Source organism: Phalaenopsis equestris, unplaced genomic scaffold (assembly GCF_001263595.1).
Source record: "Phalaenopsis equestris unplaced genomic scaffold, ASM126359v1 Scaffold234876, whole genome shotgun sequence".
NCBI classification, from domain to species: Eukaryota; Viridiplantae; Streptophyta; class Magnoliopsida; order Asparagales; family Orchidaceae; genus Phalaenopsis; species Phalaenopsis equestris.
This window is the reverse complement of record NW_018252776.1, coordinates 63442-90726: the sequence shown is the minus strand read 5'-3', so window position 1 is coordinate 90726 and position 27285 is coordinate 63442. Positions and strand designations below refer to the sequence as shown.

At 34.2% G+C, this 27285-nt stretch overlaps 1 protein-coding gene across 2 annotated transcripts; it reads right to left on the bottom strand.

The window, feature by feature from the left end:
• Positions 1 to 3218: 3218 nt before the first annotated feature.
• Positions 3219 to 27285, bottom strand: LOC110039031 (RNA-binding protein 2-like). Of its 2 annotated transcripts, none has more exons than XM_020743975.1 (6): positions 27093 to 27285; positions 4596 to 4723; positions 4180 to 4498; positions 4041 to 4102; positions 3878 to 3959; positions 3219 to 3711 (listed from the first exon to the last, which is right to left on the bottom strand). In XM_020743975.1, the coding sequence occupies exons 1-6, from the start codon at positions 27172 to 27174 to the stop codon at positions 3608 to 3610; spliced, it is 777 nt and encodes a 258-aa protein (XP_020599634.1). In that variant the 5' UTR covers positions 27175 to 27285; the 3' UTR covers positions 3219 to 3607. The 2 variants fall into 2 exon arrangements, with proteins under 2 accessions (XP_020599634.1, XP_020599633.1); XM_020743974.1 differs by having other exon boundaries at positions 3220 to 3711; positions 4180 to 4504.

The following is a 27285-nucleotide window of genomic DNA, read 5'->3' as shown; positions in this document are numbered from 1 at the left end:
GCTTGCTAAGGTGGAGGGAAGAAAAGCTCTAATGGCCAATTGGACTTAGCCAACTCAGAGAGGTTTAATTTTGGGTTTTGGCCACTTGGGGCTCTCTTGGGTTGGTTGTTTCTGGAGGCTGAGGTGGTTGCTAGCCAGTGTTAGGTCACTTCTAGGCTCAAGGAGGCCAGAGGATGGCTAATGATGGTTAATTCTTAATGGCAAGTGATGATGGCCAAGATATTTTGGTTTAGGCCATAAATGGGATGAGATCCCTTAAATCAAGGGTCCATTGGTCCATAGTTCATGTAGTGTGGACTAGGTTGGTCTAGCCTGGTCATTAGAGACTGGTTACTAGAGTCCAAATGGTGGCTGTAGTGGCTTTGGTTTGATCAATTTGGCTTGGTTTGGTCAACTTTGGTACATGGGTATAATTTTGGGCAATTTGGCTTGACGTTGGGTTTAGGTTGGGCTAGTCATGACATTGAACTCAATTGATTGATCAAAATGGTGTAGATGATTGTCACAAGGAGTTTAGAAAAAATTTGGAGTGATTTTGAATTGATTTGGAGGTTCAATTTGAAAGACTTTGGTTCATGATCAATTTTGGGGGTGTTAGGTTAGACTTGGGTTTGAGTTGAGCTAGAGTTTGGCTAGGGCCCACTTAATGGTTCAAATTTTTCCTAATAATTGTCATGAAGAGTTTTGTATATTAATTTGAAGAGTTTTGTATATTGTTTTGTATATTAATTGAGTGGAAATTTTTGGGTTATGGAGTTCAATTTGGTGGAATTTGGGGACATGGCTAATTTGGGGCAAAATTGGGTGTTTTGGTCCAAATTGAATTTGAGTGAAATTGAGGCTTGACCACGACCAATTGAAGGTTCAATTTGATATTGAGAAATGTTTTGAAGAGTTTATAATGTAAAATTGGGGCAATTGGATAGATTTGGGGGTTCAATTGAGTGAGATTTCGGCTTGGGGTCAAATTGGGGCTTTTTGACTTGGGTTGAAAATGGATTCAAATGTGGGTCAATTGGGCTTAGATTTTGTTTCAATCAAGCATGAACATGAGGAATTTGAGTTTAGAATTGAAATTGGGAAAAGTTGGGATCAAATTGGTGGACATTGGGGGGCTTTTGGTCAAAATAGGTCAAATTGGTCAAATTGAGCTCAATGGAGTGATTCAAATTGATTTTAGGGACATTTGAAATGATTTTGAAGGTTTTGGGATAATTTGGGTCACCAAAGGGATTTTGATAATTTTGGCAAAATGAGGGGTTTTTTGGTAATTTTGAAAATTTTGGGGAGTTTTGGACAATTTGGGTGGTTTCAAATTGTTTGAGTTGATTTTTGAACAAATTTAGGTATTTTGAGTAATTTTGGAAATTTTGGTCAAGTTTAGGGTTTCAAGAGTAATTTGGTAATTTGGGGGCAAAAAACTAAGTTCGGTATTTTGATAAAATTGGGGTGTCAATCACCCTACATGAGCCATGGACCAGTAGAATTTCCTACTTTGGGTCTTCCATGTACTGGTCTTAGCTACACCCTAGCGAAGTGCTAGTAGGTCTAGGGGACCATCTATATGGGTCTGCCAAAGGGTTAAAGGATCAAAGTTAAGCATGTTTGGGCTTAGGGTAGTGAGTGAAAGTGTAATGAGCAAGTGTGTGTGTGAGACCAACCAAGACCACACCACCAGAGGGTTAACTCTAAGGCTAAACAGTCCTATGGGGACTCTCCTTGAGCTCCCCCATATTGACCCCACCTAATGAGTGTTAGAGGTTAGGACCAATATGTGAAACTTCCAGTTGAGCAAATAACAGTTTAAAATTACTAATGGTGAGGATTCCTTTTCTAATCCTATGGGAATAATCAACATGAAAGTCCTATGGCTAAACTCTAGGCTACTAAAGAAGAAAGACAAGAGTCCTATGGCTAAACCCTAGGCTACTAAAGAAGAAAGACAAGACCTCAACCAAAACCTCAACCAAAAGTGAGGTCAACTATGTGTTGCTCTTCTTTTTTTTGTGGCATGTTTCTCGCTCACCACATGTTTTAGGTAATTGAAGGTTAATTTTTCTGTGAATCAAGCCTCAAAGGAATAGATCGTAAGAAAGGAGAAAGAGATAGAGAGAGAGAGAGAGAACATCGCACACTAATGAATAATAATCTCTTATCGAAGCCAAAAATGATCTCCCTATTTATAAATATGAGATAGAACATTATGGTTATGTTACACTTCTAACCCTAGTTTAATAAGGGTTGTACAGGATATTCTAGGTCCTTAACCTATATGAGACTATCACATAGCTACTCTATGACTTGGTTGGTTGATCTTGATAGGTGTTCAGCTAGTGGGGTTGCTTTGGTCGGGTAGGTTTGGTCGGCACAGCCGATCGACTGATCTTGTTTGACTGGCGACCAACGATCCCTGGTGAGAAATACTTGTCGAGAGAATGAAGCTAGTTAATCGGATAAATGATGAATAACCGTAATCTAATAAGTAACTTTCTCCTCAACAAAAGATCCTAGATGATGACTAAGGCATTTTGTTCTCTTATTGATTTTTTATCCTTGACGAGGTGTCCCGGGGACGTTTGTTGTATGGTTGGTGTTAAATAAGAATTGGATCTCTCTTTGGATCGAAATTGCTAGCATATAACCAAATGCATTTGGTCAGCTTTACTGTCGTAATTGGCTCGAAGGCCTATTTGTTTCATTTTTTGTCCCCATACTTTATTTCTTCAATCTCACGATCAACCACACATTTTTAATGTAAAAATACACATACTATATTGTTTTTTAGACTATAATTATAGTTTTATTTATACTATAATTCCAATAGTTCTAGCTTGAAAAATAAGTAAAATTTATTTAATCAAGTAATTTTTAGATGAATTTTATTTGACATTTGATGGAAGATTAAAAATTAGATTTAGAGTTCCTTTGGAATAAAAAAAATCAAATCTTAATTTATATATCTACCAAAAAATCACAACATTTCACATACAAATGAATATATATACAGCAAATTAAAAACAATGCCATTCTACAGCATTGCCACCTAATCGGAATGCGTCGCCACAATTCATTATTTTCTATTCGTTTAATTTATCAAAATAAAAATAAAGGAGCCGACTTTTAAAAAGATCATCGTGCAAGCTACCTCCTATTGCCCCGTCTTCCCCTCGTCTTTTCCCCCAAACTCCTCTCCAGCATAGTAACCTTCTAATTGCTACAAGGCTCAAAAAATAGGAGGATATTGTTCATTACGTTAGCCAAAGCTTCTACCAACATGCGATTAGTTCATCTTCATATGATGTTCGCAGATCCAATTACAGTTTGCAGAGTAGAAAGTCAGCGATAATTGTGACTCGACATAATTTAGCAAGGAAGTTGCAATCAAATCATCAAATATAAGAATTCAGCTTACAAATTAAATTAAAACATAGGAAGTTAATCACCAGAATAAAAAAGGTCAATTACGCTTTCAAGCAGCTAAAGGTTACGAACTGCTAAAATATCCCGTAGAAGCAGGCACTCTGTTCGGCTCATCAATTTTAAAGGTTAAAAAAAGCTGATTTAAGAACAGTCAGAAAGGGTTTTCGTAACAAAAGACTGATCTTATCTATCTCCTGCCATGAGAACCATGGCCAGCTCTACGAGCAGGGAACTTTGCGAACTGCAGACGCAGAGCCCATGAATCTGGGTCATGAAGGTCCATCTTGTATCCTACTCATTTCAAAAATCACAAATTTGTAAACATATCCACAGTTACTGATTTATATCTCAAGCGAAAGATAGAAAGAGAGAGAGAGAGAGAGAGAGCAACTTAATGAGATACTAAATAAAGCCTTTAATGTACCAGAAAATTTCAAGAATTAAGCAAAAAGATAACCTTCCACAGCACTCATAGCAGCCATGGCATAGGATGGAGTAGTGAAATCCACAAAACAGAGAATAATAGGGTTTGCACCATCCTGCCAAGTATCAAATTCGTTCATGAAAGTCTAAAACAGTAATTTACTTGATTCAGAAAGAGCTCCATGTAGATAGCATACATATTTAGGTTCTTTCTTCACTACCCGAACTTCCTTGTATCCCCGAAAAGGGCGAAATATATCTTAAAGACAATCAAGGAAACAAATCTGCCAAAATATGCTCATCAGATTAGATTAAGAAAAAAAATCTCATGGATACGTGCTATTTCCCGCTCCGTTGTATCACGGGGAAGCCCTTCAACAAACAAAGTATTTGAAGCATCATCTGGTAGGGGGATCTCTCTTTCAGGATGCAGTGGCCTAGCCATAGGATCAATAGGTACTTGACTGCGAAAACCCATAGGAAAACTACCATTTGCCACCTCTTGTGGTCCCAATGACCTAAAACCAGGACCAGTCAACATGACAGGCTCTTGGTAAGAAAGGCTTGCATTTCCTCCTCTGAACCCATAAACTTCCCCACCAACAGATCTACTCACACCTGCATCACCAGCTTGAGCAGAGCCATAAGATGACAACTGTTGCTGCACAAGTTGGGAAGTTAGACAATCTAAATTCAAAAATAGAGCATTCAAAACAGAAGAGCAATAAGGAAGTTTCAAGAGGACTGAATACGGGATTCTGAAGATAATGGTCATATGAAGTTCCTAGTGTTCTGGTATCCTTTATAGCTTGTATTCTAGCATGCTCTTCACGTGGCATAAAAACTTGAGCTTCTTGACCAGGAGCTCCAGCTACGACATCTATGAAGCCATTGGAAGATCAAGCATTCAAGGAAAAAAATTAGTCAAACTAAACTATATGGTGAATTAAATTAATACAAAGCAAACATTAAAAGTTATATGTTCCTTTCAATAAAGCGTTCACGTGAGTCTTCCATCCACAACAGAAAATCATATCTTCATGCAGAAAAAAAAAAAAAAAAAACTATTCACAATTTTGCACTTGGGCATTTTATGGGTTAAAGCCTTCCAGTTGTGATGAAACAAATCAGGACTATCATGAAGGTGTAAGAAAAATTTCATGGGAAAAGAGAAGACCCACCTTCAACAGCAAAAGCAAAACCCATCGAATCCAAGACAGCCTACATGAAAACATTTTAATTTTTCAATTTAATTGTAACTGGCTTCAATTTATAGATATTCAAAAGTAAATGCATTTGAAAATTTGTCAAATTGAATTACATTTGTTGTATTTTGAATTAGGAGTGATATAGAACGTAATGTTATCCCTTTCGCCTTAATTGAATGGCTGGTCACTCCTCCAATCAATGGAACCTTGTAAAATCCGCCTCAACTCTCTCTCCATCTTCCCAATTGTGATTTTTGGCATGAGAAGAACATTGTAAGGTCTTTAAATACTATTGAATTCTGGAATGAAGAAGCTATTCATGCATTCAAATAATTCGGCGAGTTGTCCTTATCTTTTGGCTTGGTGGACTAACTGGGGGCTTACCATTTATGGATAAGCTACTTGTATTCTCCCTCCCTATCTACCTCATCCATTTCTCATTTTCCTCCTTCTACAAGGTCATCTACACCTTCCCCAAGCCTCTACAGGCCATGCAAAAGACTGGAAGCCAAAGAAGGATCGGTGAGCCAACTGATTCTTCATAAACCTCATATTAGGAGTTCAGCTTCTACAAGAATCTAAAGTTTAGGACACTTCACACATTGACAGTCCTCCAAAGTCTTTCCCTCCCTTGTACACCCTCTTCCCACATCCATGATATTTCAAAACCAGACAAGGCGGGGTTCAGGTTTTGGCCCTCCATGCGTCCTTAGACAGCATCCACTTATCTCTTAGACATCACCCACTCATTCCTAACCTTCCATCACTTATCACTCACCCTCAGGCACCTCACCAAGTTACCAGGGCCTCGGTCGACCACCCTAAGAAGGGCCCTATCTTTCTCTCTCATATGACATTTTAAACTGAAGTTGTTGAGTATTGTGCAGGCCGGTTCACTTCCTTGAATTGGCGGTTTCGGCACTTACGAAAGTTATTCGAATTTTTTCTTTCATTAAGTTCTTTCCTTTGTAAAGCTTCACCTGTGCTATTTCCTCTTAGAGATCCCGCCCTCTAATTCACGATAAAACAAGATCATCTTTGGTGACCGAACTTAGCAGAAAGGATTGGCGAGCAACCAGAAATTGCGAAAGAATTTTTGGGGTTAGGCAGCCTCGACCTGTTCGAGTCTTCTCCTTCTCCGCTCAAAATCGCAAGAGGCTTGTAGCCGCGAGAGTTAGGCTACGGGCGACGGCAGAAGCAGTTCCGGGCAGAAGGATTTGCGGGCAGCAGATATGAGGGAATAGAGAGAGTAAGTTGAATCGAGTTCTTGTAATTCTGTTGAGAAATAGTGTAATCCGGCCAGTCTTAAAATCTTCTGAAACTCCGTGATCGTAGGCAATTTGTCGAACCACGTGTATTTGTGTGTATTGTGTGTTTTTCTAATTTTATATTATCATCAATCGTTTTTCACAACAATTGGTATCAGAGTCGTGGTTCGGATCTAAGGGAAAAAGATGGCCAGAGACAAAGTGAAGGTATCGGGGATCGAAAAGTTTGATAGCACAGATTTTGATTACTGGATGATACAGATAGAAGACTATTTCTATGTGAAGAAACTTCATCTAACGTTATTGGGAAAGAGACCGAAAAAGATGGATGAGGCTGAATGAAATCTGTTGAATCGACAAGTTCTGAGAGTTATTCGATTAACTTTGTCAAAATCCGTTGCACACAAAGTCATTAAGGAAATAACTGCAGATCTCATGACAGCTCTGTCAGGTATGTATGTAAAGCAGTCAGCGAATAACAAAGTATACTTGATGAAAAAGTTATACAATTTAAAGATGGCGGATGGTATGTCTATTGCACAACATCTGAATGATTTTAATACTATCATAAATCAATAATCATCTGTTAAAATTGAATTTAATGATAAGATACGTGCATTGATATTGTTGGCTTCATTGTCAAATAAGTGGAAAGACAAGAGAATGGTTGTTAGCAATTTTGCCGGTAAATCTAAGCTAAAATATTATGATATTCGTGATATTATTTTAGCTGAGGAGGTGCGTAACAAAGATTCTGGAAAAATCTTAGGTTGAGTTCAACACTGAATATTGATTTTCGAGAGAGATCGGTAGACAAGAACTCAAATAGAGGAAAATCAAAATCAAAACACAGAGGCAAGAGCAAGTTAAGTCCTGGTCAACAAACAATCTGCTGGAATTGTAGCAAAATTAACCACATAAAAAAGAACTGCAAATATCTTAAGACAGAGAATGTCAGTACTGACGTTATACCTGAAGAAGTAAAAAATGCACTATTGTCGCAGTTCATAGTTCTGTTGATTACTGGGCACTGTATTCAGGGAATTCCTTCCATACATCTTCCCACAGGGAGTTAATCTGTGATTATGTTGCAAGTGACTTTGGGAAGGTGTATCTGGCTGATAGAGAACCTTTGAACGTGGTGGGGATGAGAGACGTTGACATTGAACTCCCTAAAAATAGTTAATGAACTTAAGGCCAGACACATTTCTGAGTTGAAGAAAAACCTCATTTTTGTTGCGAAGCTCGATGAGTGTGGTCATTCAGTAGTGTTCTCAGATAACACATGGAAAGTCACAAAAAAGACGGTACTGGCTAGTGATAAGAAAATCGGTATACTATATATGACTACTGCTTAATTAACAATGTTGATAATACCGGTGCACAAAGCATAGCAGATTTGTGGCATTGCAGACTTGGTCATATGAGTCAGAGAGGTATGAAAGAAATTCAATTTAGCGGCAAGCTATCAAAAGCATGTGTGAAAGTTGCATTATGGAGAAATAGAAGACCGATTTTTTGAAAGGTGGCAGAGCGCCAAGACAGAAAAATTAGAACTTGTACAAACAGATGCGTGGGGATCTTCTCCAGTAGCATCTCTTGAAGGTTCTCATTACTGTCACATTCATTGATGACCACAGAAGAAGATATGGGTTTATTTCTTGAAACATAAACCTGATGTATTTCATGTGTTCAAAACTTGGAAAGTCATGGTTGAGAGAGGGACAGACTTAAAACTGAAATGTCTGAGGTCTAATATGATGGTGAGTATATTAATGGTGGGTTCAAGGAGTACTATGCAACTTAGGGTATCATAATGGAGAAGAACATTCCTAGGACACCACAACAAAATGGAGTTGCAGAACATATGAACATGATTATAAATGAACGTGCTAGAAAGATGTGATTGCATGTTAGACTACCACCAACTTTCTAGGCAGATGCGGTCAGCACTACAGTTTACTTGATCAATAGGGGTTAGATTGTTAATTGTCTGAGAAAGTCTGGAGCGGGAAAGTGATCAAATTTTCTAATCTTAAAATTTTTTGTTGTCTTTCCTCTATTCTTATTAATCCTGATGCTCGTAATAAACTTGAGGCTAAGTCAAAAAAAATTTAATTTCACCGGCTATGGAAATGAGGCATTTTACTATCATTTTTAAGATGATTAGGGACAGAAGATCATAAGAAGCAGAAATGTGATTTTTAATGAAAATATTATATACAAGGACAAGGCTAGTACAGCTTCTAAAATAGCTTCTCAGGAATCCGAGTTGGTAAGATTTAATGACCTACTAGAGGTCACAATGCATGACATAGATGTAAGTGATGAGAAGAGTGAGTCCAATGCACCCATTCCTATTATTTCATAGTCAGTGTTAGAGTCGTCCACCCCTACAATTACAGTTCATAGATTAGTTAAAACAAAACAATCTCCTCAGCGTTTCTTACCAAGCTTGAACTACATTATGTTAACAGATGGTGGAGAATCATAAAATTATGAAGAAACCCTGTAAGATGAAAATTCTAGCAAGTGGGAACTGGCCATGAAAGAAGAGATGGATTCTCAGCTAAAAAATCAGATGTGGGAACTGATAGAAACTTCTACCAAGGAAGAATGCATTACACAATAAGCGGGTGTATCGGGTGGAAACTAAACATGATGGGAGTAAGAGGTACAAAATTAGACTTGTTGTAAAAAGGTTTCAGCAGAAGCAGGGCATTGATTACCCTGAGATATTTCTTCTGTGGTGAAGCTCACAATCATCAGAATAATACTATCTATGGTTGCTACCAAAAATTTATTTCTTGAGCAACTAGATATGAAGACTGTCTTTCTTCATCGAGACCTTGAACAAGACATCTACATGCACCAGCCTGAATGGTTTGTAGTACAGGCAAAGAAAGATTCAGTTTGCAGACTACAGAAGAAATTGTATAGACTGAAATAAACTCCTAGACAACGGAATGAGAAATTTGATAATTTCATGCAAAATGTTGGGTACACTAGAAATCAGACGGATCACTGTTGTTATATCAGGTATTTTGACAATTTTTATATTATTCAACTGTTGTACGTGGATGACATGTTTATTGCATGGCCAATATTGATGAGATCAATAATCTAAAGAAGCAAATGTCAGAGCAACTTGCAAAGAAGGCTTTGGGAGCTGCAAAGCAAATTTTAGCATGAAGATTATCAGAGATAGAGTCAGAGGCACGTTGAAATTCTCATAGACAGAGTATGTGAAAAAGGTACTCAATAAGTTCAACATGGATAAAGTCAAGCCAGTTGGCACATCTTTGGGCAGCCACTTCAGATTCAACAGAAATCAGTCACCCAAGTCAGATGAGGAACGAGACCACAAGAGTAAAGTTTCTTACGTCTCAGCTATTGGTTCTTTTATGTATGTTATGGTTTGCACAAGACTAGATATTGCCCATGCAATTGTGAGCATATACATGAGTAACCCAGGAACGAAATACTAGGAATCTGTGAAGTGAATTTTGAGGTACCTAAAGGGCTCCTCAAAAACCTACTTGTGTTTCTCAGGAATGAGTTTAGAGGTATTGGATATGTTATGGTTTGCACAAGACTAGATATTGCCCATGCAATTGTGAGCATATACATGAGTAACCCAGGAACGAAATACTAGGAATCTGTGAAGTGAATTTTGAGGTACCTAAAGGGCTCCTCAAAAACCTACTTGTGTTTCTCAGGAACGAGTTTAGAGGTATTGGGCTATGTTGATGCTGATCTAGCTGGAAGCATTGATAGCAGGAGTACTACGGGTTATGTTTATACTCTTGGTGGCACATAAGTAATATGGTGCTCTAACCTAAGAAAACAGTTTCTTTGTCTACTACAAAAGTTGAGTATATAGCAATGTCAGAGGCTACAAAGAGAATGATATGGCTACAAGGCTTCTTGAAGGAATTGAGTAAGAAGAATCAAAAGGGCGCTCTCTACAATGGCAGTCAGAGCGCCCTATTCCTTGCCAAGAATTCAACATTTCAATCCAGGACTAAGCACATTCAAAACGGGTATCACTTCATTCAATCATTCTTAGATAACGGACAATTACTACTTGAGAAAATTTGTGGAAGCATAAAACCGTGCTGATATATTGACTAAGGGTGTTATACTTGAAAAACTGAAGTTGTGTTCAACTTCAGTTGACATTCTAGCATAGAGACAGGGGCTTTAAGTTGCAAAGATGAAGGATATCAAATCTGAGGAAATAGTTGATGCAGCCAGTGTACCCAGTGTACCAGTCTCCAAGACCAGTCTCCAAGTGGGAGATTTGTTGAGTATTGTGGAGCCCGGTCCACTTTTTTAAATTAGCGATTTTGACACTTCTTTAAACCAATAGAACCTAATGATACCCCAATCGAAGTGTGGAAATATTTAGGAGATTTGGAAACTTTTTGGCTTACTAAACTCTTTAATATTATTTAAAAAATAAAAAAAGATGTCTAAGGAGTGGAGCAAGAGTATTTTGGTTCTCATTTTTAAGATTAACGGGGATGCACAAGAGTGTCAGTTATAGAGGAATTAAGTTGAAATGCTATACTTTAAAATTATGGAAGAGGGTAATTGAGCATAGGTTAAGACGTGATACAAAAATTTCTCATAATCAGTTTGGATTTATGTTGGACGGGTCTGTTACGGAAGTTATACATTTATTGAGAGGTTTAATGAAGTACAGAGAGAATAAGAAGGATCAACATATGATTTTTATTGATTTATAAAAAGCTTAAAATAAGGTTCCGAGAGAAGTCCTTTGGACAATTCTAGATAAGAAAAGTGTTAATATAACTTATATTCAAATTATTAAAGATATGTATAATAGAACTATTACTTGTTTGAAAAGGAGGATTGACTAAGTATTTTCATATTTCAATTAGATTACATCAGAGATCGGATTTAAATCAATATCATTTCGCTTTAGTTATGGATGCTCTTACTGGACATTTACAGGAGGATGTACTTTTGTGTATGTTTTTCGCTGATGATATCCTTCTTGTGGATAAAACTAGAGAAAGAGTTCAGACGAAACTTGAATTATCAAGGTCTACATTGGAGTCTAAAGAACTTTGTTTAAGTAGAATTAAAACTGAATGCATGGAATGTAATTTTAGTAGTAGCTCTAGTGGGTAGCTCTAGTGGCAAATGTAATTTTAGTAGTAGCTCTAGTGGCAAAGTTGTAACTATGGGTGATAAAATCATTAAAAGGTACGAACGTTTTAGATATCTCAGGTCCATTGTTCAAAGTAATGGTGATAAAGATGGGGTGTTATTAGTAGAATTCAAGTAGGTTTGTTGAAATGGAGGAATGCTTCGAGCCTATTGTGTGATAGAAAAGTACCACTTTAATTAAAAGGAAAATTTTATAAGATGGTCGTGAGACTTGCAATGCTCTATAGCACAGAATGTCGGCCTTTAAAAGTGAAGCATAAAACAAAGTTAAGTGTTGGAAAGATGAGAATGCTTAGGTAGATGAGTGGCTTGACACTTATAGACAAAATGCAAAATGAATATATCCACGATAGGGTTGGTGTAGCTCCAGTGGTGGACAAAATTAGACAGAGTTGTCGTAGATGGTTTAGTCACATTAAACATCGACCATCAGATGCTAGGAGAGTAGATGCTTTATCTTCGACTGATGTTACAAAAGGCAGAGTAAGAGCTAAAAAGACTTGGGTAAATTCTATAAAAAATGATCTTAATCTATTAGAGTTAGATGAAAATATGGCACTCAATACGACGCAATGGAGAAATAGTATTCATGTACCCCACTTAGTGGGATAAAGGCTTGCTGTTGTTGTTGTATATATATGTTAATTTCATTATGTGTGTAATAAAATTTCATTATATATATAAAAACTGAAAAAAATTCTTACATCTATACATATGTAAGAAAATATCATGTATTTATGTAAAGATCATGTTATATAAAAACTATAATATAATTATATTCAAAAGCTGCTTTAGTGTGGAAATCAAAGTTAAACACACCAAAACTTTGGGATAGCCAAGAGAAAACCTTGTTATATAAAAAATATAACTTAATTTTCACACAAAACTCACAGACTAAGGGCAAAAACTGGGAAGCGCGGGACTTCAACTTGGGATGTGATTTCTACTCTCCATTTTCATTCTTATTTACATTAAAAGAAAACTACAAAATACAAAGTATTTTTTTAAGAATTCTAATTTCCATCAAGCAAGAATTTTGTTGTTAGTATGCATTATGTGTGGCTAGTCTGTTGCCAGTCGGGTCTGTTTCAACAAGAAATATTTTACATTGTTGATTTTATAAGTGTATGGAAGCAAAAATATATTAGATGATGGCTTCAAATTTGTGAACATAAATGAAAATATAATATTGTCAAACAAGAAGAAACAAATATTTATTCAATTTACAAAGTTTGAGGTCATCAATGAAATAGAAAAATATCTTTTAGCAATTCAATATGGACGTATATAAGGTAGGAATATGAGAGAGCTACCAAGAGGAAGTATGAAGTAGAAGCAGCAAGGACACATTTATTTCCATCAAGTTCCATTTTTTTATTTATTTATTTTTTTAATTTGCAAAAGAAATTGGACAGGCAATTGCAACTAATAATATTCCTTCATGAATAAATTTTGCATCTTCTTTTATAAAATATATCATAAGATCAAAAACATCTATATTATAAAATTTAATAAGATTTCCTATTGATTACATAAATGGGTCTAGAAAGATGTTTCACAAGAAAAGCTTTACAACATGTAACAACACGATTCATGTGAAACCTTCAACATCCATCATATAAAGTTTATTCAAAAACTAAAGAACTGACTAGATAAAAGAAGTTAAATTAAATGGATAAGCTAGCACGCACAAAGAGAGAAGGGTGCAGGACGTTTTAGCATATATGATGAATGCAGATCTAGGACAAGCACAGACCCACATATGAAAAGTTGACTTTGTAAATCACTATAACCTCTAATTCAGATAAATATTGGCCAGTTTTAATGAAAAAAAAAGTACATACAGAATTTGCACCAAATGATGATTTTCTAGTCATTCAAATATAAATTTAACATGGAAACTAAGGAACAATAAGAAAGGCATGTTGATTAAAAATCACATACAATAACAACAATCCTTTTTCTCCATTGATTAAAAATCACATGACAATTAAAAATTCAATTATATTTTTTATCATGTAGGAAGACTAATAAAAAAAGATATTAAAAAGAAAAAAATTCTAGAAAATAAATCACTAAATATTAATCCGAGCACCATGCCATAGAGGAAGTTGGTTTCATGAGGAACTCGGTAGTCATCAATTGCACCACACTAGAAAGTTCACATACAATCAGCACTGAAACACATTAAAAAAAACCCAAAAAAATTATTGTTGAAAATGTTCTTTACATGGTGCCATAATAAGAGAATCTCTCTTTAAAAAACAAAAATAAAATAAAAATAAACAAAATCAGTTGTTATCCAGATAAAAATTTGTAGGAGCCACTAATAAAAAATACATCTTTTACGAAGTGCATGAGTCACCACTATAAAAGTCACGGAATAGCCATAGAGTACAATACAGCAAAAATCTTGTAACACAAGGAAATCACAATTCATAAAGCACTAAAAGATCAAGAAAACCCCCATGTTATGACAGTCCTAGTTTTCACAATAAACCGATAAAATTTGCATTAATCTACCCAACTTAAAAGAAATTCAGCTCTTATTTATTGTTTAGTTGCATCTATCAAGAAAACTTGGTCATAACTGTTGCATTTCATGTAGAGAAATCTATTGATCATCACAAGCAAGTTTATCACACTGGTGCCATATTGATCATCACAAGCAAGTTTATCACACTGGTGCATATGGTACAATTGGTAGTTGAATAAATCTCATCATCTAAGATCACTTCTAGTACAAAATTTGAATGATTTTTTAATAAAGTATTGGTTCGAATCCAAAAGAAAAAATGAATTGGATAAAAATCCAACATAATAGTTGCAGCTCAAAAAATAAGGTCAAATCATATATATTGAAGACTAGAATAATATCAAAATTTCATAGCATTTTCACCTTCAAAGCAGTCATCCTCATATATTGCATGATTTTATGTGACATCATCTTTCTAGCAATTAATTTCTTAAATATATTATCAAGGAAATCTTTCAAGATTTAGAGGTATGACCTCTATATGACCTAGTTTCTCAGTTCTATTCAGATACAGTTCTATTCAGATAAACAACAGAATTATAACTGTCATAATTAACAATCAATTTTCTCGAAATAATTTTCATGCAAATCAAATAAATCATGCAAATGACGAATATAATACAAGGAAAATGTGAAAATATTAATATGCATGCTGAAAAATATTAATGAAAACACTATAATTAAATAAGAGTACAAGATGATAACGTAAATTAAAAAATGGATAAAAGCACAAATACAAACGCTTTAAGGAAAATTAGCCCAAATAATTTAATTTTTAGTCTTCATGAATCAAGCACTTAGTAGCAGTAATAACTCTTTTAAAAGATTGAAATAAATTAACACTATCCATAAAGCACGTTCATAAGTTTGTAGACCATGAAACCAAGAATAAGAAAAAAAATCAATATCAGCACATTTAATCGTTATAGAGATAACTTCGTTAAATAATTCATTAAGATTTCTATTTATCAGGTTGCTCAATTGATTCAGCAATTATATTAGTTTCACATTCAAGAGTAAATTTAATTTCTATTAGAAGTTTTATTATGATCTCAAGCACAATTCTGGTTTCTAATCAAGTTCATGAATACATTCATAAATAAGCGAAGACTTGAATTTTTAAAAAACAAATTTAGATTCTTATTCTAACCCCAAATAATCTTCCAAGTCTAACATATCATTAAAAAATGTTTGCAAAACTATAGTTTCTTTAATAAATTCAGATTTGACTAATACCATTTATGTGTTGATATGGATTAGGTGTTCCAAGGAGATGCTACAGATCTTTCTTTAGGAATATTAACCAATGAGGTGGGCTTCCAAGGAGATGCTAAAGATCTTTCTTTAGGAATATCAACAAATGTTGTAATAGTCTTAACATCATAGTAATCATAATACTCAATATTTATATAAAGCTTCATATTGCATTTCGGTGAAGCAAAACTTAACTCATTCCTTTCTAGTCTAAGGAGGTGTTTCGCAGCACATTTTTAATAGAATTTAGCCATGAATTTAACCTAAATCCAATCAAACACAAAAAAAAGAAAACTAAATCCAACTTCCGTTAAATCTCTTTTTCCCCAGTTCTGTCTCTTGTGCGCATAAATCCAGATATATTAAATCTGAGGCGGGTTACAAGGATTTATTTTGCCGAGCTCGCGTGCTCCATCTCCGTCACAAATACCAGGATTTAGCGGATTTGAAGTTGCTACCAAACACCCCATAAGTTTATTAATGAAATAGATAATGGCAAAATAACAATCTAAAAACAAATAAAATTTGGTTACAAGACTTTTAATTTGTGTAAGTTCTAGGAGGGGAAAAATAATTATTCCTCTTCAATTTCATAGAAAATGATTACAAAATAAATAGAGGAAAATGGCTCCCACATTAGGAAAGTAATAAAGTCAATCATAAGTCCCCATAATAAAATAAGGTAACTTGAATTATGATATACCAATAATTCTAAATCCTAAAAGTAGAAAATACTAATAATAAAAGATACTAAAAATAAAAAGATGTTGGAGGGAATATGAGTGGTTTCGGCCTGCTGGAAGGTGGTTGACAGAAAGTGGTTGTGGCGTTGGAGGGAGTAGGTGGGATGGCGGCTTGCTAGTAGGAGGCTGGCAGCAGGTGGTTGCGACGCAGGAGAGGATAAAAGGGGTGTCGACCTGCTTGAGGGTGGTTAGCAATATGTGGCTAGGACGTAAGGGGCAGCAAGTGCCAGCGGCTGTCTGGCAAGTGCAGAAGGGATGGCGGCCCACTGGAAGGGAGTTGGAGGAGGGTCGGCCTGCTGGAAGGTGCTAGAGGCAGTCGGCGATAGCAAGGCAGCGGTTGGAGAAGTGTGGCGGCAATAGGAAGGAGGAGGAACATCGGAGATAGTCACCACCTCGGACGAGTTACAACCGGAGCACCTTCTCGTTGTCAGATAAAACCTTCAAAATGGAGAAACGTCGAAGGCAGAACTCAGAAATCAGAATTAGTCAACAACTAAACCATAAGTAAGAAATCAACACACACATATATATATATATATATATATATATTAGATAATAGTCGTTAGAATAGGAAGGTAATAGAAAAAGACAAAGAATAGAAGAGGAAGAGAGTTCACTTAATGGGAGGGAATATAAAAAAAAATTGGAAGAGGGAAGGGGTGTAACTCTCGCCCTAATTGAGAGCAGGATAGTCAAGCCTCCCTGCTGGACCGACACATACATATTGGATCGACTGATCCAATGCTATAGCCCTGTGTCATATATAGTGGAAGAAGTGCACATCAATACACCTCCTGGATTTAGTGAGAAGTTTTACACAAAGGTATGTAAACTAAAAAAATTCTTATCCAGGTTCAAGCAGTCATATAGAGTGTGGTTTGAGAAATTTACACTTTTTGTTAAAGGTCTGAAGTATTCTCAATGGTACAGAGATCATACAATGTTGTTCAGACATTCAAAGAATAGAAAACTAGTCATACTAATTGTGTATGTGAACGATATGATTCTCATAGAACATGACATATATAAAATGAACTAATTGAAGACTTCTCTGTCATCACTTTTTGAGATCAAGAACTTAGGATCTCTAAGGCATTTCCTTGGCATGGAGGTTGCTAGATTAAAGAAATGAATTCTTATTTCCTGACGAAAATATGTTCTTGAGCTTCTAAAAAAAACAGGGATGAGTGATTATAGGCTATCAAACACTTCAATTGATCCCATTTAGAAACTGGGAGATGAGAAGGAGTGAGACCCAGTGAATACAAATCGATATCAAAAGTTGTTTGAAAAGTAAATATATTTGTCATATACACGACTAGATATCACATTTGTTGTAATATTGGTAAGTCAATTTATGTATTTACCATTTGAGAAACAGCTTGAAGATGTTAACATGACTCTAAGAAACCTAAAAGTTAAATCAGGTAGAATTTACTCTTTGAGAAGTTCAAACAACACAACATAGAGGCATGCATCGATGTAGACTGAGCGTGGCTCAGTTGTTCACAGGAGATCCTGTTACGAGGACGCCTAGCTCAAGGGAAATTTTTTCTTTTGTATGTCTAATAGAAATTTAGTCTTTTATTATTAATAATATTATTGTATATAAATATGCTAATTATATCTAAAGTTAGGTTTAAGTATGAGATTGGGTTGTGATTCTTAGGTTTAAAGGCATACATCGATGTAGACTGAGGTGTGGCTCAATTGTTGACAGGAGATCCTATTACGAGGGCGCCTAGCTTAAGGGCAATGTTGCCTTTGGTATGCCTAATAGAAATTTAGTCTTTTATTATTATTATTATTACTATTATTGGATATAAATATGTTCGTTATATCTAGGGTTAGGTTTATGCATGAGATTGGTTTAGGCTTTGGGAGAGATTTCCTACCTCTCGAGTTGTAGCAATTGGGAGAGATCACCTACCTCTCGAATCATAGGTGTTTATCTTTGTTTTCTTGTTGACTTGTTTGATTAATGAAAAAATATTGTGTTTGCCCTAATTTTTCTGAAAAAAATGTCTAGATACTGCACTTATGTCTGGGGAAATCTGATTATATAGCGAAGTAAGAAACGGAATGTGGTGACAAAGGAGCAGTGTCAAAGCAGAATATCAAGCTATGACTAATGTGGTATGTGAGATATTCGATAAAGTGAATCCTTGAAGAGATGTGAACCTTCATAAACATGTCAATGAAGTTGTATAATGACAATAAAACAGTCATAAGCATTACATAAAATTCAGTACAACAAGATCGCACAAAACATGTGGAGATTGATAGACTTCATAAAAAAGAAGATTGATGGATTATGGAACTATTAACATGCCTTTCACTCAAACAATACAACAAATAATAGATATCTTCACCAGAGAACTTTTCACCCAAAAAATATTTTAGCACATGATTTGTAAATAGCAATAACTGAGCTACTTCCAATAAGTGTTTTTCTTATTTTAGCAACATCATTTTGTGGTTGGGTGCCAACAAGAGCTTTAATGACCTATCTATTCCGTTTTTCACAAAAAACTGATCATAAATATTTTTAAAATACTCTCAGTCATTATCACCCCAGAATATTTGAGTATTTTTTAAAATTATGTTTGTACCATGGCGTAATTTTTTTCTAAATTATTTCCACTTCAAACTTTTTTTTCATTAAATATACCCAACTTAATCTTGTGTGATTATCAGTAAAGATAACAAACTATTTTTTTTCAATACGTAAGATGTTTACAAGAACCTTAAATATCAATATGAACCAGAGTAAAAGATATATTTGCTTTATAAGTTTGGAGAAGAAAAGACACATGATGCTGTTCGGCAAGCTCACAATCTTCACATGGAAAAGTGACAACTTTTATTTTGGAATAAACTGAGAAACAACAATTTTAAATACTGAAAACAAAAATGACCTAACTTATAATATCATTGTCTTTAGAAACAAAATAAGAATTTAAACAAGTACTTTGACATTATTTATTCGCATTAAGTCCATCACCAAAATAATATAGTATATCATTTTCCTTAGCACTATCAATCCTCATCGCATTGGTTTATTCTTGAAACACACAACAAGGAGTAGAAATTAACTTGACACTAGTAATCAGAAATAATTTTGTTAATGGTCAATAGATTATCAATAGATTACAAGATAAATTGGGAACATAGAGCATATCATGAATGGTTAACAGCGTTATGAGTTTGATAGTTCCTACCGTAGCGATTACCAAGAAGAAAACAACAACAATTATGATATTTTTATTGCATGCACAAGGTTTATAAGATAGAAAATTTTAGAACAAATAGTCATATGATCAATTGCACCAAACTCAATTATCCAAAAATCAATAAAATTAGAGTTAACACCTAACAATGCAACGGCTAGAGAGTTAATCTTCTATACTAAAAAGCAAGATAGAGTTAGTGGCAACTTTGGATATTAAAATAAATTGTACTTGTGCGCTAGTTGCTCATTGGTGAAAGAATTGTATCCGAGTTTGAAGAAGATTATTGAATTTCATCAGCTGTGACATGATAGACTCGGTTGGTGAAAGAATTGTATCCGAGTTTGAAGAAGATTTCATCATCTGTGACATGATAGACTCGACCTTCACATTTAGATTTTGGTTTCCAAATTATGGGTTCACCATGAATCTTCCAACATGTCTCATTGTATGTCATGAATTTTGCAATGATCGCACCATCATAGAAAGGGCGAATTAAATTACTGGAACCATAAGAAATGATTTCTTTAGTTGTCGGTCATCGCTGACTTATACAACATCATTAGAGGGGAGAGGACGAGTCCAAAACTCAGAATCAATTTCTGTTGGGAGTTATTTTGGTGCTTTAAAGTTGAGCAGAGAACTTTGAGAAGACAGCTCCAACGGAGAAACCAAAAGGTTTAAATAAAATGGAGTATTTTATGGGTCTAATTTTGATTAAGTTCGATTCTCCGATTCACGACACTCGAGAACGAAAGCCTTCCGTGTAAAAAATTAGGAGGACAGAAAGAAGTACTCTTTCTCTCAAATTACAAATTTCAATGGATCCAAAGGCCGAGAAAAAACTAGCGTAAAAGAAGCTCGCCCCCGCGAACAAAAATAGCATAAGAGAGTTCTTGCCGGAAAGAAGTCTCATGCTGAGAGGCGGCTTCCGACATCAAAGAAGCATTACAGGGAGTTGAAACCCTCTATGTGGTCGTAAGTCTAAAACCTTGAAGATAGAATCGCAAGGAAATTGCGATATCAAAACCGAGCGAAAGCATATCCAGATCCCTCGAACGCCCTAATTCAGTCACTGCCATTCATGCTGACTCTAATCGAGACTATATCGCAAGGAGATAAAATCATGATCCAGTCATTATATTCTTTGTTAACTCTAATGATGATTGCATTGTGAGGATGAAGTTGCGGTCCGGTAGCTTTCCCAACTAATCAACGGTTTAAGCTAGAAGCGGAGCGAAAGTGGGAGAACGATCGGAGCTTCAAATGTCTTTATATATCGCGACAGTGTTTGTTTTCTCAACAAACTACAACCGTGACTATGAATTTAAGTTTTGGGCAAAGAGCGAAGCGAAAGGAAGCGACCACGACGCCCAGAACAGGCGAGTGACCAAGCCGACAAGATTCAATCGGTGATTTCAACGACTTTCTATCTTTGATACCATGTAATTTTTTGGACAAAAAATAACTATTCCTCGTCAATTTCAGCGACTATTTCTATCTTTGATGGCCCCCACATTAAGAATGTAATAAAATCAGCCATAATTACTCATAATAAAAGAAGAAAACTGAAATTATGACATGTCAATAATTCTAAATCCTAAAAATAAAAAAACTAATGATAAAAGATACTAAAAGTAAAATTTTCCTAAAAAAATCAGCACTTTGCATAGTATTCAAACTCATCATCATCAACATCTTATAAATACTAAATTGATTATACAGTCGGTCCCCATATTCACTGAAAGATGGATGTTATTTTCAAGTCATACTTTCATACATGTAGATTTAGCAACAAAAATTCATCCAAACTATCAAGTATGTCACATGTTAGCAAATTCAACTCTTTGGAAGTCAAACATATTATAACATTCAAGAAAATCTCTAAACTATTGATCGAATTCAAGAATATTGTTAGATTATACCAGCAAGGAATTTAATTTTGAACCTCTTGATTGTAAAAAGTGGTTTTATAGAAGCATAACATAATTGATTTTATTTAAATTACATCATGTTAGTATTATCCCCGAATTTAGTTTACATGGCAATGTAAAATTATGCCCATATATCAAAATCTAATGTAAAGTGTATTAAGCTTGTCTACTGCAAATTTAGAGTAAGAAATAAAAGAGCATGTACAACACGTTACATTCTAGTTCAACTTTTAATTTAGACAAATATTCATCTATTCTGATGAAATTAAAAATGCAATTCACAAAAATGATATTTTAAGAACAAGTTGAGAGAGAAATTTACCAAAGAAATTATAATTGATAAAATTACTTCTCAATCAAAAATCACACTTTATTTAGAAAATACATGACATATGACTTTGACCAAATTCAATCGTGCAATTACAACAACAAGAATCCCTTATCCCACTAAGTGGGGTTGGCTACATGAATCATTTTTCTCCATTATATCCTACTGACAAAATCTAATCATGCGAGTAGACTAATAATTAAAAATCTAGAGAGAAAAAACTACTAAAGGAAATCACAGAAGTGCTAATCCAAACTTCACATTGGCATGAGAAGTCTTACTCTAGAATTTAACCACTTGCAATATACTAGAGAGTAAAGGTGTGCATTATTTGACTAAATCCCAAAAATCGAGAATCGAATTGAGCTTATTTGGTTGATTCATTCAATTTTAAAATAACAACTCGATCTTTTGTTTTAAAAATTTAATATTTGATTTTCGGTTTTCGATTTCGCTTTAATATCCATTAGCCAAAGAAACAAAAAATTGAATAATATTAAGATTATAAAATAAAGTTCATTTGGAATGAAAATAAATTAAGCATATGTCATGTTCATTTTATATTAGTTTGAAATTTTTAATCATAAGAGATAGTGAGGAGAGGAGAGAAATAACTTTTTTTTTTTGAAGTAGAACCTTAAGTTTATATTAGTTTAGGTTAAATGCAGAATTTTGGTTTGTTCTAAATTGAACTAATTAAATCGAATTATATTTTGGTTCAATTTATATCAATTTTAGCAAAAGCTCGATCAGATTTTTTCTTTATATTTAGGTCTTTGGTTTGATTTGATTAATTTGTGAGTCAATCCATCCAAATTAACCGATTGCACATCCCAACAAAAAAAAAATCAAATCCAAGCAACACAACCACAGAGCAAATAAAAAATCAACAAAATTATTATTGGAAGCAATCCATTATGTGCATTAAAAATCCTTATCTATAATCAAAGAACTTGTCTTCAATAACAAAACACATAGAAACCACCAATAAAAAATAACTCAATAATGAGTTATCAAGTCATCGAATCCCCAAAAATAGCAGCAAGTTATGACCCATTGCAAATATCTAGTAGCTTAAAGAAATAGCAATTCATGAAATGTTGAGAACAAGAAACCACAAGTTACGCTAGGCTCGTGTTGTTGTAGTAAATAAACTCTGTATAGAGAGATGATGTTATTTCACATAGACAAGTAGTTAGGTCAATGATGACTGTAGACATGCAAAGAAGACTAGCATTTCATGCCAATAGTCTCAAGCAGTGAATGGGGGCTCAAGAAGAGAGAATAATTTACTAGAAAAAAATGAGGACGACTATATGAAATTTTATCTAGATCAACTAAATTATTATTGATAAAATAAATGAGCATCCTGAATGCAATCTAACTAATGTAGCTTATGGTGGACATCCTACACTTTATCCAATCTCTCCATCTACATAAATTTTTAGGCAAGTAACAAACTGCCTACGTATCAATGTATTTGTTTTTTTTTTTCTAATTCCTTTTTTTGTGTTTAGATTCGTAAGACAGCAATACAACACACTAGGCAAAACACGACAATTTTCTTGACTCAATAAAAGCAATTGAAAGATAGGATTAACCAAAATACCAACAACAAAACCTTCAAAACAATTGTTTCTAAACTCAAATTTTATACATAATATCTTAATAGCTAACTAAAATATAACCAAGAACACAACAATTGAAGAGAAAAATTGTTGATGGGTGTTTGTCTGGAGAGGGTTGCATTAGTTATTCGACAACTAGCATAAAACTTGTAGAAAAAATCATGACATGAATCCTTTTGATCATTGTGTAAGTGCTAGGGTGTCCCCTAGAAGAGGCGCGTTGTATGGTCTGAATAAAGAGAAATGTGTGTAAGGGTCGCTATACCTGCGCCCGGATGTAGTATCAAAAAGCAAAGGTTCTCACATTAAGGACGGATGTGAGTAAAGAAGCTAGTCCATGAAACTAATATTAAGATAGGATCTTAGAATATAGGTACTCTCACTGGTAAATTAATGAAATTAGTTGATATTATGATTCATAGAAAGATAAATATCTTATACGTTCAAAAACTAAATGGGTTGGAGAAAAAGCTGAGTTTGATAACTAAGGTTTTAAACTTTGGTATTTAGGTAAGAGTCGCACTAGAAATGGTGTAGTAGATGTAATTATAGATAAGAGTTTGAAAAATAATGTTGTAAAAATTAATAGAGTTAGAGATAGAATTATAGTCCTTAAGATTATTCTTGATATTATAATTTTTAATATTATAAGTGCTTATGTTCCTCAATTAGGATTAGATATAGGTTCTAAAGATAAATTTTGGAATAATTTAGAAAACTTGATACAAATGATACCTCTTGAAGAAAGAATTTTTATAGAAAGAGATTTAAATGGACATGTCAGTAGAGTTGTAGAAGATGTTAGAAATATTTATGGTGGCTACGGTTTTGGAGTGATTGATGAAGAAGATAGAGCTATATTAGATTTTGTTTTAGCGTATGATTTTGTTATTGCTGATAATTCATTGAATAAAAGAGATGAGCATATTATTACTTATCTAATAAAACACAATTTGATTATTTTCTTATGAAAAGAAGAGATCATCGAGAATGTAAAGATTGTAAGGTCATTTCAAGTGAGGATTTAAGTACTCAACATCGATTTTTAGTTTTAGATTTTAAGATTATTAGTTGTAAAATAAAGAATACTAAGAATCATCATCGTAGAATTAAATAGGGTACTTAAAAGACAAATAAATGTATTTTTATGAGTAAAACTCAAAATTTCAAAATTTGGGATGTTCATGAAAAAGCAAATTCTATATGTGATAAAGTAGCAAACACTATTAAACAAGTGGCAAAAGTTGTACTTCGAGAATCAAAAAGAAAAAAAAATTTAAAAATAAAATAATTGATGGTACAATAATAATGTGCAAGAAAAGATAAATTATAAGAAATTATGTTATAAAAATTAGTTTAAATTTAAAAGCTTAGAGAGCTAGGAAAAATATCAAACGGTCTGTAGGGAGTGAGTTTAAGGGAATAATCTATGATGCTAGAAATTTTATTTTTAGTGATATTTATAATAAATTAGATACTATAGTGGGTAAAAAATATAAGTATAAATTAGCCAAACAAAGAGAAAAGAAAAGTAAGTATTTAACTCAAGTAAATTGTATTAATAATGAAAATCAAAAAGTGATTTTCTTAGAAAAAGATATTCAAAATAGGTGGGTAAGTTATTTTGATAAACTTTTTAATGAAATTTCGGAAATTACGATCGATCTAAGTGATCTTAATATCTTTAATAATAATAAAATATTTCATTTTTACCGTCGCTTTAATAAAAAAGAAGTTGATGAGGCTTTAAAGAAAACCAATGGTGGAAAGTCTGTAGGACCTGATAATATATCAATTGAAGTATAAAAATATTTAGGAGACTTATGAGTTTCTTGGCTTAATAAACTCTTTAATATTATTTTAAAAACTAAAAAGATGCCTGAGAAGTGAAAGAAGAGTATTTTGGTCCCCATTTTAAGGATAAAGGAGATGCACAAGAGTGTGCAAATTATAGAGGAATTAAGTTGATGTGTCATAATTTAAAATTATGGGAGAGAGTGATTGAACAAATGTTAAAATGTACTACAAAGATTTCTTATAATTAATTTGGATTTATGTCGGGCAGGTCTACTATAGAAGCTATACATTTATTGAGAGGTTTGATGGAGAAGTTCAGAGATAATAAGGAGGATCTACAAATGATTTTTATTGATTTAGAAAAAGCTTACAATAAGGTTCCAAGAGATATCCTTTGGATAATTCTTGAGAAGAAAGGTGTTGATAAGACTTATATTCAAATCATTAAAGATATGAATACAAAAGTTGTTACTTGTGTTTGAAGAGAAAGAGGATTGACCAAATATTTTCCTATTTATGTCGGTTTACATCAGGGATCGGCTTTAAGCTCGTATCTTTTTGCTTTAGTTATAGATGGTCATAATGGACACTTACAGGAGGATGTACCTTGATGTATGTTTTTTGATGATGATATCTTTCTCGTGGATAAGACGAGAGAAAAAACTCAGAAAAAACTTGAATTATGGAGGTCTACCTTGGAGTCTGAGGGTCTTTGTTTGAGTGAAACTAAAACTGAATACTGGAATGAAATTTTAGTTGTAGTAGCTCTAGTGACAAAAATGTAACTATGGGTGATCAAATTATTAAAATGTGTGAACACTTTAGATTTCTTGGGTCTATTATTCAAAGTAATATTGATGAGAATGTTATTAGCAGAATTCAAGTGGGTTGTTTGAAGTGGAAGGATGTTTCAGGCCTATTTTGTGATAGAAAAGTGTCGCTTAGACTGAAAAGAAAATTTTATAAGATGATGGTGAGACCTACAATGCTCTATGGCGTTGAATGTTGGCCTTTAAAAGAAAAGCATAAAACTAAGTTAAATGTTGTCGAGATCGGAATGATTAGGTGGATGAGTGGTTTTACACTTAGAGAAAAAATGCAAAATGAATATATCCATGATAGGGTTGGCGTAGCTCCAGTGACGAACAAAATTAGAGAGAGTCGTCTTAGATGGTTTGGTCACATTAAACGTCGACTATCTGATGGTTCGATTAGAAGAGTAGATGTTTTAGATTCTACTTATGTTAAGAAAGGTAGAGGTAGACCTAGGAAGACATGGGAATATTGTATAAAAAATTATCTTAATTTATTAGAATTAAAATGAAAATATGACACTAAAAAGGACCAAATGGAGAAAAAGGATTCATGTAGGATAAAGAGCCGACCCCACTTAGTGGGATAAAGGTTTTGTTGTTATTGTTGTTTGTATGGGGAGGTTGATGAGGGCTTAAAGATGGGAATTTTAGAGGGCACATGGCAAACAAGCAGCCATTAAAATGGCCATTATTATTTTTAGTTGGTTGGGATCATTATTGAACAGCCAACTCCTATATACTTAAGTGATGCAGATAATCATGCAGTTCTGGTCGCTAATAAATCAGTCGCTGAATATTTAGTGCTAAGGAATTTTTCACAAAAAACGTGCACATTCCGTCTATTCTACATTTTTACCATAAAAAATTATATTTTACTAAGAAAATTACAAAATGATTAAAAAGTAAATGCAGGCAGATGCAGGTTGACAAATGGAGCAGTTCTCTTAAATATCTAAGTAGTCATCGGGTCATCAATTCGTTTAGCTTGTAAGGCTTTGCAGAAATCTTGTGCAAAAATAAAATATTGATAATAGATGAAAAATAGGTTAAATGCAAGTCAGAAGTAAAGCTGAAGCATTCTATGGCAATATTTTCGACATAAGGCGTGCATAGTTGAAATTTAGAATTTCTATAAATCCTACACTTATCGCCAGCTAGGCTTCACATGAATTGCTTAAGGAAAGAACTTCCCACCTCTCAAATAGCTTCAAATAACTTATTTGAAGCTATGTAAACAATAAATCAAGAAATTAACAAAAAGGCAAGAAATATGGCTAAGAAACAGCTTGAGTCCGAGTTTGAATGATACCGGAATTAGTGCGCTGCCGCTTCGGCACGGGCACGGCAGGAGATTGCAGAACCGGCTGACGGATCCAGTAGGCAGCGTCCATTACCGCCTCGAAAGGAAAGCTCCTTCCTACTCGCAAGGGAGACGAACAACGACGAAGCTCTTCTGTCGGGCTGCTTAAACCCTAACGTCTACGGAAGGTACCGTTTGCGAC

Excerpts from the sequence above, each read along its gene's own strand:
- LOC110039031 (XM_020743974.1), bottom strand. The coding sequence starts at position 27,174 with ATGGACGCTGCCTACTGGATCCGTCAGCCGGTTCTGCAATCTCCTGCC. Across the intron at positions 3,960-4,040 it reads TGAAGAAAGAACCTAAATAT|GATGGTGCAAACCCTATTAT; the intron begins GTATGCTATCTA and ends GATACTTGGCAG. Across the intron at positions 3,712-3,877 it reads TGCTATGAGTGCTGTGGAAG|GATACAAGATGGACCTTCAT; the intron begins GTTATCTTTTTG and ends TGAAATGAGTAG.